At 38.0% G+C, this 13283-nt stretch overlaps 1 protein-coding gene across 3 annotated transcripts in view; it reads right to left on the minus strand.

Moving 5' to 3' along the window:
- Positions 1 to 1276, minus strand: part of LOC127987556 (F-box only protein 42) — a 7376-nt gene extending 6100 nt beyond the window's left edge. The window contains exons 1-2 of one of the 3 annotated variants that reach the window (XM_052589922.1): positions 1123 to 1276; positions 370 to 543 (exon numbers count right to left, since the gene is read on the minus strand). In XM_052589922.1, the coding sequence (XP_052445882.1) occupies positions 370 to 543; positions 1123 to 1231 (283 nt within the window). In that variant the 5' untranslated portion in view covers positions 1232 to 1276. Of the gene's footprint in view, positions 1 to 369; positions 573 to 1122 lie in introns of all 3 variants that reach the window. The other 2 variants (XM_052589923.1, XM_052589924.1) reach the window with 2 other exon arrangements.
- Positions 1277 to 13283: the final 12007 nt, after the last annotated feature.

The raw sequence follows: 13283 nt of genomic DNA on the forward strand, positions 1-13283 counted from the left end.
ATAATAACTATTTAACAATAGCTATAAAAGGTAACAATGACTATAACGATAACCAAAATTACAATGATAAGAACTGTAACAATAACGTTAGCTATACTGGTAACTTTAACGATAATGAACACGATAACGAATCACTTTCAGAATAATTTTTACCAGCTGACATTGACAGCCAATCAGAATCCGTCCTGCTATAACGAGCTCCAGGATTTAAAGCGACAGACACACCTGCACGTACAATAAGCAGACGATATCTAATATCATTATCGTTCTTGGTGTGAACGGGGCTTTACGGTCGATATCACTGTAGCTGTGGCTACCATGATCATTATAGTTACTGTTACCGTGAATAATCGCGATGTGACCTCTGACCTTTGATGAGGCGGTACCACTGCTTGCAGACCAGTGCAGCGGTCTTGTGCTCCTGGTAGGGTGACAGGAAGGACAGGATGTACTCCAGCACCTCCTCGGGGAGCTCGTCCACGCTGCGCGCGCCCGGCGGCACCTCCTCCGTCTCCATGGCGACCGCGCAGCTGTGCTCGCCGTCTGCGCAGCCGGACATGACGTCAACTTATCTAGCAAAACAATCGCTCAACTTATTAAAAAAATACTGTTTAGAATTTCTTTCTTTTTATTTTTTTACCACAACGCTTGGCTAGCATTAGCTCTGCGCAGGCATGGATTTTGTTTTTACTCTGAAAGTGAACTTCTCCTTTAACACTGGGTTGTTTCTCATGTCTGCGGGTTGAAACTATCCCAATAACGTGATATTTAGCCCTCGAAGTAGAAACTGCAGCAGGAACAGCCTAAAGACGTGTGTTTAACACCGAGTTTACTCGGGGATCCCCCAAACTGCATCGGGTCGGGTTGTTGTTGTTTTGTGGCGAAAGCCTGACTCTTCAGATCGTGATCACACCTAATGACAACATGATTAATAATCAGAACCGTGTTTAATCACGGGGGGGTCTGGACCTGTGCTGTCTGATTCTCTGATCTCAGATGATCTCTCCGCGGTGTTTACAGTAACGAGGTGTGAACCAGAGGTGTTTTCATGAGCTAACACCGGGTTTCCCGTCTGATCATGATGATGAAGATGATGATGAAGATGATTAGACGCGTGATTACCTGTCTGCCGGGGTCTCGGTCCGTCTCTCTTCCTCTTCTTCTTCTCCGCTGATGTTTGTTTGTGTTTCTCTTTATCAGCTGCTCTCATGAAGCGCCCCACTCCAAACATCCGCCATCTTCACTCCGCTCGCGAGCGCGCACGCACGCACACACGTCACGCGTCACGGGGTAACGTCCGCTACGTTCGGGCGTGCCCGCTCTCTTTCTATCACAAGTATTAACGTATATTTCGTTTGTTTTATTTAGGATTCTGTGTTTATCTAAGAACTGTAACAGGCTACGCGTGTGGCGGAAATTGTGTTGGTTTTATTGGCGTTCGTCACATATATAATATTATTATTGTGAAGTGTAATGATTTAAATGATCCAGCAGGTGTCAGCAGATCAATAATCACAGTTTGCTGCAAGGAAATATTATGGTTTGCAATATTCTCAATAAAAGAGTATTCCGTTTACTAGTTACAACCACTGATCTATATATATATATATATATAGAGAGAGAGAGAGAGAGAGAGAGAGAGAGAGAGAGAGAGAGAGAGAGATCAGTGGAATGCATTTAGTTGTTTTTATAGAGTCTATGGTTGGAACGCAATCATTTTATTTCACGTCTTTTAAAGATCCGTTTCGGCAGCGCGCGGAACAATAGCGCGACGATCGCTGTTTTAATGTAATATTTTTATAACTTTATAGTTTATACTGTCGAGCGAGCGGCTTTCTCGAAACAAATTTAACTTTTTCTCAAACAGATTCAACTCTAACGAGTCGGTTCGCTGTAAATGGATCTCGCTCTAGCTTCGGAAAGCCCGATTCTTTATAGCGAGTCGGTTCTTTAAAAGGCTTCGGGAAAACCGACTCATTCGAGCGAGTCGGTTTCTTCTGACTGTGCGTTCACACCGCGGTGGCTCTGACGTAATCCAACACTTATCCTGTGTTTAAAGTATTTAAAGTTGCAGCAAAGAAAACAAGCGAGTTGATCTTGTGCAGACCATAGACTAACCACAATGAGAGGAATGCTATAATTTAACCTCATTAAATAATGTTTAAATGTCCTTTACCTAATAATGTATTAAGCGCTGTAAAAAAAAAAAAAAACAGTGATGCAAGTAAAAGTCCTGCATTGAAAATGTTATATATAATCAAGTATAAACATTACTTAATTTAAGTATAATCAAGGAAATTCGTTTAAAAGTAAAATGGGACTATAGCCTTCTCTTATTTATTATATCATTACATTATTATAATATCGTTAATGCACATCAGTAACACACCAGAAACATGCACAATCTCAGACACCGTGGTTCACTATCATTGTTTATTTTATTTTTTATGTCCTTGTACGCTAAAATATAAAATAAACCGTTCGTTTTTTGCATATTCCACCATATTCATGAAAATAAAAAAAACAAATGTGATGTTTGTTTTTCTCAATATTTATTTAAATGCAAGAAATAAATATACAATGAAACCATTACATCAAATTACATTTCACTCAACAAAACATCATACAGTTTCAAAAGTTTCACACTTTTTTTGTTTTTAATTATTTTCAGTGTCTTAATTAAGTAGTTGAAGTCACATAGAAAATTAATTTGGGTACTCTTAGAGCAAACTTGCATTTATGAATAAAGTATTTTGCCAATAGAATAAATATGTTTCCAATATATTCTATTTTATGATTACAGTGAGAAAAATAACAAATTACATCTCTCATTACAAAATCAATATCTAATTTTAGTTTTGAAACAAGGAATTTTGACAATTCCATCCAAAATTGTTTAACAAGGGAACAATTAAAGAAAATATGATCAATTGACTCAGTATTGCTTTTACAGAAATTACATTTCAAATTAATATTACCAAATTTATATGTGATTTCATTAGTGGGATATATATTATGCAAAATTCTTAAGTGTAGTTCTTTCACCTTGTTGGGGATACAACATTAGTAATGCAAGAGCCATGCTTTTTTCCAATTAATATTTTCTATCAGAGAATTCCAAAATTCTACATTTTGGGTCGTAAATACTCTTGTGTTCAATCAGAAATATCTGTTCACTCTTTACAATCTCTTCAAATGATAAATGACATTTCATTAGATGAACAAGACCATTTGGTATAGCTTTTACCATTGTAAGAAATTCCTTATGAATGACAGGGAAATTATGTTTAGACATGAAATCATTATAAGAATAAAAATTCCCTTGTGGGTCTAACAAATCACAAAGATAATCAATTCCCTTTTCATGCCAATTATTAAAAAAATTGACTTGTTCTTTGCAAGAATAGTTTCATTATTCCATAGCTTTACTTTATGTGGGGAAAGTTTCCATGCCAATTAGAGAGTTTTATAGGGAGCTTAGAAGGAGAGACATTACAGGTGAGCAAAAAATTAAACCCACCCACCTTTTTAAAGATATTGTGTGGGATAAAATACCAAATAGACTCTGGGAAATTGACACAACTCTTTACCCAATTCAATTTGAAAGTATTATTAACATCGAAAAAATCAAGCATTTCAAAACCTCCCTCAGCTTTTATACCACATAAAACCTGTTTCTTCAGATACTGATGTTTGTTTTTCCAAAAAAACTTAAATAATAAGCAATTAATCTGTTTACAGGTATTTCCATGGACAAATAATGAAAAAGATGGATATATAAAGCGAGCTAGACCTTCAGCTTTTATTAAAAGATAAATCTCTTTGAAGCCAATTGTTAAATATTGTTTTAGCTTTTTTAATTTTAGGAAGAAAAGTCAAATCTTGTCTAAGAGATATTTTTTTTGGAGATATGAATACCAAGATATTTAACATTATCTTTAATGGGTATATTATTCACAGAAGTTTCAAGAGAGTCATATAAACAAAGAATTTCACATTTAGGAATATTTAAAGTTAGACCAGACGCCTCTGAAAATGCATTAATTGTTTCAAGAGCCTTACCAACCTGATTTGTATTCTCTAAAAACAGGGTTGTATCATCCGCAAGTTGTGAAATGTTTATCTCACGGCCAAAAATGGACACCCCTTTAATACCAGGATTATTGCGAATACTCAGAGAGAGTAGTTCCACAACCAACACAAACAAGAAAGGAGCGATTCCACAACCTTGCCTCACTCCCCTGCTAACAGGAAATCTATTAGAGGTATCAGATTGTAAAAGAACCGAGCTATTGATGTCCTTATATATCATTTTAACAAATTTGATAAAGTTATCACCAAAGCCAAACAACTCTAATGTCAAGAAAAGAAATGTATGTTCAATAGTGTCGAACGCTTTGTAGAAGTCTAGAAATAGTATGATTGCATCCGAATTAATATGATGTGAATAATCTATGAGATCTAAAATTACAGTATTATATTACAGCTTATATGTCGTTTAGGCATAAAACCTGTTTGTGTTTCATTAATTATTTCAGACAAACCAGTTTTTAGTCTTCTGGCAAAAACTAATGACATAATTTTATAATCTAAATGTAGTAATGTGATTGGCCTCCAACTATATAATTTATTAAAAAAAGAATATACATAATTATTTATTTCAGAGGAGTTTTTGTTAATATTACCATCAATTCTTAAAGCCGTAACAGAGTTTCTTTTTACATTTCTTTTTTCCAAAGAAAAGAAATAGCTTGTAGTTTTCTCACCCATTTCCAACCATTTAGCCCTGGATCTTATAAAGGCACCTTTGGCTAAATCAAGGTAAAGATCATCTATTTCATTTCACAAATCAATCAATCAATCATTGCCAGTTGTCTAACTTTAAATTTGAAAAATTCCCATCTTTGGATATGGCTCATAGATTCATCCTCCAGAATAGAAGCAGTTTTTTTAACACAATCTACAAATTTTGTATCTGAAAGTAACTTATTATTAAATTTCCAATACCCACGAATTCTTTTAAAACTATTTGTATTGCCAATTAAAGAAATTAAGATTAATTTGTGATCAGATAAAGGAGAATAAGTAATCAAAGTATCCAAAACAAAATGAACTTCATTAGTAGAAAGGAGCCAAAAATCAATTTGAGATTTACGAGTAAGAGCATTATTTGTCCAGGTATATTCCTTATCAAGAGGATGTAAAAAGCGCCAAACATCAGTGACCTGTAAGTCATCACAAAGCAACTCAAAAACCTTAGATGTACTGTTCTTTGAGGGGTATCTATCCACAGAGTCATGTGGGGCTTCGTTAAAGTCTCCTCCTATCAATAAATAAGCATCTGTGTGTTTACTTTTTAGATTTATAAGTATCAAAGTAAGTTTTTTAAACATAAATACATTTAAGATGTTTTTGTTATGACCGTAAACATTGCAAATGATACATTTCGTATTGTCAATATTTAATATTATTATAATCCATCTCCCTTCACCAGAATAAATTATCTCCACTATATCACCTTTCAATTTATTGAGGAAAATAGCGACCCCTGCAGAATGGTTTGTTCCATGACAAAAAAACCCCACTGTGACTTCCAAAACTTTATATCATTATCGCAAGAGTGAGTTTCCTGAAACAAAATAATCTGAGCCTCCCTTTGTTTAACGAAAAGAAAAAGTGCCTTCCTTTTATCGATATCCCTTAGTCCTCTAACATTAAGAGAAATAATCTCCCAAAATTAAAAGCTGTCATCCAACAGAAAGAACAATGAGGAAAATAAATAAATAAATAAATAAAAATAAAAGAGAAAAAGGACCTCCCAAATAAGGTTAAGTTTCTCGTAACAAAGAAATAAATAGACCCATCGGGATCTTACAAGCAACAAGATGTCAACAAATATTAGAACAATCACATTGTGAGTTGTTAGGGATTATGAAATGTCTAATGAACTTCAAACAACTATCAGTTTGTGTCCATTGTCACTCAGTGTAAACTAAACGTCAACATTAACCCTTTTACCTTCAATGTAAGCAAAGGCACCTGTGAATGACGCTCTTTTGCCTTCTTCTCTGGGTTTCTTTGGCCCGAACCGCTCTTTCATCAGGTGACAAATCTTCTTTTAGACGGAGATGGGCGTCCTCCAGAAACTTGGAGCCTTTTGCATCTCTCCATACGATATCACGATAGTGACGCATGCTGAATTGAATGATTATGCTTCTCGCAGTGTTACCGTCTTTCCTCTTTCCAATTCTGTGCACGGGATCCACCACCTCCGGTAGCTTTCCAGCAATTTTCGGAGAGATCTTGCCAAGGATGTTGATCACTATATCCCGAGTGTTTTCCTGTTGATCTTCCTCCTTCATCCCCTGCAGTCTCAGCCCCCATCTTCGTCGATAGCTGTTCGCCTCCAGCAGTTGAAGTTTGAGTTGTGTGTTTTCCTCTCTCAGATCTATGGTCTTCTTTTCCAGCGCAACAATCCTCCCGTTGTGGTCAGCGGTATCTTTAAGTAGTTTTTCAACAGTTTCATTCATGAAAGCCATGGCATGATCAGTGTTTCTCACCGTTGTCTCCATAGAAGAAACCTTTTCAAAAAAAAGATCATTTTCAGCTGGTGAAAACACTGTTTCTCTGCAGGGAGAGGTGTCCCAAACGCCTGGAGAGAAGGTGTTCACAGCACACACGTGCTCAGGTGAGACGGGATACACAGTGTTTGGCATCTACCTGACCCTAACCCTAACCCTTTCCTGACAGAAGAGGACTGTACATGTTTCTCTCTTATACAACACTAGCATCAACAATGACTGCAGAACATCTCAAGAAGCAGTTGTGTGCTTTATTAATATCACTGACACTCTGTGAAGACTGTGTATTTCTCCTTTTAACTGATTATAGTTATGTCAATTATTAAATAAGAGGGTCTCCATGTTGGGAATGTAGTTAAGTGTTCTTGATAAACATCTAAATACAGTATTTCCACCAATAACGGTTATCTTATTAAATATAATCTTGCTAAGAACATTTATTAAACTGCTTTCATTGATCAATGTTCAATACAATTTTCTTTGAAAATGAGCGCAGACAAATAAAATCTGTTCAAAGATCCTCAGTTCGATGTTAGTCTTCTTTCTCTTGTGTTGTTCAGGGAGGAAAGAGAGTCTCTCTAGACCTCGAGATGCCTCCAACACCTCCTCAATCTCTTCTACAACACCCTGTAATCCAGACTCTTCCTCCCTGTATTAAACAACGAGGCTAATTACAGCTTGTGTGACTAGATCAGTAATTACACGCAGCAGTTTAAGACAGAAAGGCCCAGTTTCACAGACAGGGCTTAGCTCAAGACTAGCTTTAAGAGATTATCAGAATGTCTCGATATAATCATTTCTGTGTGTATCTTCAGACACAACTACATCAGTGACACTTTCAGATGCGTTTCTATCCTCCGTTGTCCTCAGCGCTGAAGTCAGTCTATGGGTGAGACTTCGATTAATTAACGAGGAGAATAACAACGAGCAGTGAAGAGTAAAACTGTTGTCAGTACAAACCAGTGTGTTCTTCAGATAACAGACTGAAACATTACGATAGCACAGAGGAGATGTCTCAATATCCAGCAGCAAGTGAACTGTTTATACAGCTGAAAACATCTGGACCGGAGCTAGACACGTATAATTAACTTGACATGACTCTTCTACGGCTCATTCTCTTAAAGGATAACTCAAGCTGTTTTAGACCTGTATCAGATTCATAACTGCTTGTGCTTACACTAAATAAGATCTGTTGAAGAATACAGGAAGCTGAACTCTCTGGAGCCTGGTAACTTCTGAAGACCAGAGTCTCTTCACGATCCCAGAACTGACCTCAGCTTCAGAGAACTGAACAACAACACTGTCCTCGATCTCTTCTGCATCATTTATTATCTCTGACACTCAGAAACAGAGTCAACATCTGCTACATTCTTAATTTGCATTTAATCCTATTCTCATGACACATTACAACATCTCCTCGGTGCAATGATAACATGATGAATGAAAGTTACCCCTTGTCTGAGCTGGGGGTACTCGTGGTGTTGGGGAGATGGATCCAGACGTCTCTGACCTGCTGAAAGAGTGATGTCTCTGACCTGGAGATGAAGAGCGTTCTGGAGAGATTGGGGTCTCGACAGGGTCACCATGGACCTCATCATGTGTCCTGAGGGAACACCACCGCATCAGAATCACCTGTTAAAATAAACCCCATCACAGGTGACCTCAAATACATGAGTGTGCTCTTCCAGACTCAGATGTGTGCTCTTCTCTGTCAATGTGTTCTGTGTTTCATCTGTTAAACCTCTGGAAAGGAAGGTTATATCTCTGCACCACATCTAAATCTGTCTCTTATTCTTTACAAGTTGTGCAAAGCGTGAAGGTGTGTTCAGTGCCAGTGTTTCCAGACTATCTGCAGGATTAATAAACTCAAATATAAGACTTTAAACCTGCACAAATAATTAATAATCAGCATATGACTGGGGTCTTCAGTAACTTGTGTAAAAACCATGATTTAAAGGAAATGTTTCTAAAGGAAATAGATGAATACTTATTTTATTAAATTAGTTATATATATATATATATATTATTTATGTATTATTATACATATATATAACTTTCTTCTTGTAATAATTCCTAGAATGCATCTTCTTGATCCATCAGTTCACATTTATAATTGATATTTGAACAAGAGATTTGATTGGCCCGACTGAACTATGGCCTGACCCTAGTCTAAGCCTCATATATATAATATAACGCTCCCAGGCAGCCGAACATGTTTCCCTCACGATCACACACTGAAGGTTTATCTTGTAGAGTGTGTTCTGCTGGAGTCACTCCTCCTGATAACAGAGGAACGAGCTTCAGATCCTCAGTTTGATCGTGAGACACCCTGAAATACATGAAAACCTCACTAAACTCAACACTATCTCCATCTACATGACCTTCTGTCTGAAGCGTCAGAAATGATCCAGACTCATGCATCAGACGGACCAGGTCTAGCTGCACATGTCTACTTTTAACAGAAGCCTTTTATATAGAAAAATACTCTAAAGTATTATGTTTGTATGTAATTTAATATTGCACGTATTGTCAGTGCATGGAGCGTGCAGCGGCACAGACGTGTGCAGACTGGTGTAGCACATCTCTCTTATAAATGTCAGGGTAAAGTCTGTAGTTCAGTCAGACGTCAGTGACAGAGAAAGTAGAAGGAGGCAGATGTAGTTTATAATTGACATTAACAGAGAGAGAGCACTCCTGACTGATGATCGTTCACGCAGCACGTGTTCTTTACATTCAGACTAAATCTGTTACTCTTGATTATTACAGGACGTGTGTTCAGATCAAGAAGTGCCCTGGACACAAACACTCAAAGCGTGAACACAGATAACCAGTGTCTCAGCGAGTGAATACTGGATTATATTGTGTTTCTCTTCTCGTGTGTGTGTACTCACAAACACAAGTGAACACAAGAACACTGCTGCTGTGTTTTAATGTGAATCAAACACAGATCAATACATCACTCACTGCTCTTGACTAAATAGGTTACTCTTTAACTTTACTAAAATATCCATCTATATGTAATCTATTCAGAAATGAATGTGCAGTGTCGCTTCACATTTGAGTAATTACTAGTTTTGTTGTAGTATCAAAATTGGACTAAATTGATATTTCACTGCACCCCTAAACATTTGTAGCACTGACCCCCTCCTCATCACGGAGCGCTTGGCTCTAAATATGAGCGGTGATATTAAAATAAAGATCAGATATGATAGACCAAGGAATGAAGAGAGTAAGCTCACACAATGCATTTAAGCAGGTTTAATTAAGCATGAACATATCTGAAGGAAATATTTATTTGATGAACAAATAAGCCGACTAATATGACCGGTATCGATTATATGGTATCGGTATCGGAGAGTACCAAAAATGCATGTATCGTATTACAAGGTATCGGACTCGTTCTGGAAAACGTGTTTTTCCTGATTCTTGTATACAACATGTGTCTCAAAACACAAGAATCAAGAAAACATGTTTAATATAACTTACATTTTCACAGTTCATTTATGCTCTTTTGTTTGTCATCTAACAGAGATTCTTCTGAAGAATAGGTCAGCGAAAGAGAAGAGAACTGAGGTCAAACCTGATGTTTTATGAGAGACCGGAGCATGAAGAGCAGTAGAGAGCAGCGAGATGAATCTGCTTGTGAAGAGAAGACAGATAGCAGAGATCTGAAACTCAGCAGTGACCATACTGAAGTCCTTTAGGAACACAAGTCTGGCCATATACAAATTAACACTTCTTTCTGCATAAACGATTCAATACTACAGCTATAACCATGTTTGAGCAGACTGCAGAACTGAGCCTGATTGGAAGCGTGCTGCTCACAGATTGAGATGTTTGCTACTGCGAGAACTGGAGCATCAGCCAGATCTTGTGACAGAGATGATCTACGTTAAACTCCTGAAGAGAGAGAGAGAGAGAGAGAGAGAGGGGTAGAGGGAGAGAGAGAGACAGACAGAGAGAGAGAGACAGAGAGAGGGAGAGAGAGAGAGGGAGAGACAGACAAAGAGAGAGAGAGAGAGGGAGAGAGAGAGAGAGAGACAGAGAGAGAGAGAGAGACACAATGGCTAACGGTCCACTGTCTGTTCTACTGTGAGTTAAGGTTTACTTTACTCTAGAGTTTAATTCAGCATCATCTATAAAGTCATGTCAGATGTTGCCCTTGTGTTGTGCATTATAATGGTTTAAAGCACAGCTGGCCGTGGATTATCCTTTAGTTATTGCACAGCTTCCTAACACTAACCCAGAAGCAAGTGTTCAGGCCTGGTATAATGACAGAATGGGTTATACATTACAGGCTTTGAGTGTCTTGAACACTCAACACATAATTATTACACATCTCCTGTCCAAGCTTCAAGGGTCTGAAATCTGACAGAAGATGAACGTGACCAGGTAAATAACTGTGATTGTTCATGATTCACATTCAAGTGAAAGTACATGAACGACTCCTAACATCCCTTGAGTGAAAGTCTTCATCTTAAGACCCTCATGTTGTTCCAAACCTTGTGCGTTTCTGTCTCCTGCTGAACACTAAAGATGATATTTTAATGAACTGTTGAACTGGTCCCATTGACTTCTCCAGTATGGACCATCAACATTCTTCAAAATATCTTCTTTAGTGTTCAGCAGGAGACAGAAATGCATTCAGGTTTGGAAGTATATAGTATTTGCACTAAATGTAGCTCTAAGATGCATTAGTCCCCAACACCTAAGAACATACAGTGGAAACAATAAAGCGTTCATTTGTATTGAGAGCGATCATGCTTATTTTCTAAAGTTACACCTCAATATTGTAATAAATGAAGATCGGCACAGCATCCTCTTAAACGTTAATCCCAACATCCTTCAGAAGCTCTCTTCAGTAAAACAGATAAGATGAAGTTTAGTCAAATGTTTTGGGTCTCTGCTGTATTCTCCAAACCCTGGTCAGACCGGACTCTTGATGGGACACCAGACTGAATCATGATTCATGAGCACAGGGACGCTCGGTCATCTGGAGACACAGAAAGATACGATTCGATTCCACCGTGACATCTACAGAATACACAAGAATATCAGAAAAACAAGATCAGTATCAGAAAGCACCAATAACACACATCACCCAGTCATCAGATATGAAATATGTGCACATGTTCACATCACCTGAAATGGCCAATTACAGTTAATACTACCATTATATTTCACATCTGTGTGACAGTAGATCAATATGATTACATATTCTCCAGAATTTAATTTAAAGCCATCCAACAGTTTTCCTTCATACGAGCAGCGCGTCGCATCAGAAGCTAAAGAAACCTTTATAAATCAATGATACTGAGTGTTACTCATACAAATATATCCTGCAGGAACATGAGGCAAGTAATGTGTGCCTCAGAGAAGACAGATTTTAGTCACATTACAACACATTATTTTGTTTAAGAACATCTGAGTTTTCCAGTGGATATGATGTGTTTGTGATAGGGTAATATCCCCCGAGTTAGGACACTTTCTGTGTTTCCTCAAGGCTGCGGTCACGCTCTGAATCAGAAACACTTGATGAAATGATATAGTCTTCTGTGAATCTGTAACACTTCTAGTGTAACTACACCAGGAAACATTGAAAGAGGATCTTCAGAATGAAGCATGACTCTGATTTTACCTGATTATTAAGACTAATTAATCAAATGTTCACTTATATTGAACAAAAGCAGATCACGGTGAAATCTGCTGGAGATCGGTGAACTTTCTCTGGCCTCAGGTGATGCTTCATCCTCCGTCTGACGGTTCTCTCGCTCGCTCCGAGTAACTTCACTCTCTCACGAACAGTAAAACCATCAGTGTTTGTAACGGGACGAGACACCGGGGAATCTGCTGTCTGAAGACACTGCACAACCTCACGAATATTTACAACTCGAGGGTCGACACCGGAGTTTGTGACGGCTGAAACATGTCCAAGTGTATCCAGGACAGATTCAGCTCGAAGCAGAATAAGTCATCATCATCCCAAATGTTTGCTAGCTGGTTTAATTCTGCTGCTTTACTGGCCAAGACCGCCGTTTTAGCTCCAGCGTAATTGAGCCACACCCACTCATTAACATAACATTTGCATGCAGGCTGTCTTTGAAAATGAAAACAAAAATGAAAACTGAAATAAATGAACGTGTAGTGTTTCTTTCGTTGCAATGTATCGGATAGACTGGATACACAGAGTTATAACTCAGAAGCACATATATATATTACACAACACAAGCAGCTCCTGCTGTTAACCCAACAGGAGATGAAGTCTGGATATAGATCTCCAAGTCCTCCTAACAGGGACATCTTCTTTCTAACTTATACAAACATCTTGCATAATGAGCAGTTCAGAGCTTAAACTGCTTAACCTTAATTACTAGACAAATATACAGTATTCCTGAAACCTCACAGGAACTTCCAGAACCCGATCACTCCTTGTGGATGTGTTCGGTCATTCCAGGCCAATACACACATTTGTGCGCTGCATTCCTTGATTCTGCAACATCTCTCAGGAATCAAGATTGTTTATTTCAGTGATAAGCAGTCTGTTGCCCCGAGGAGGACTGGAGCTGTGACGTCTGTGTGTAACAGCGTGTCCTTCAGTTCGTCCAGCACTGCTGAGGGACTTCTTCTTCTGCATGTATGACCAGGATTGCTTTTGGATCCACATGAATATGATGTTCACCCGGAAACTGACCGAGCCCTTCT

The sequence above is a fragment of the Carassius gibelio genome, chromosome B22 (genome assembly GCF_023724105.1).
Source record: "Carassius gibelio isolate Cgi1373 ecotype wild population from Czech Republic chromosome B22, carGib1.2-hapl.c, whole genome shotgun sequence".
Classification (NCBI taxonomy): domain Eukaryota; kingdom Metazoa; phylum Chordata; class Actinopteri; order Cypriniformes; family Cyprinidae; genus Carassius; species Carassius gibelio.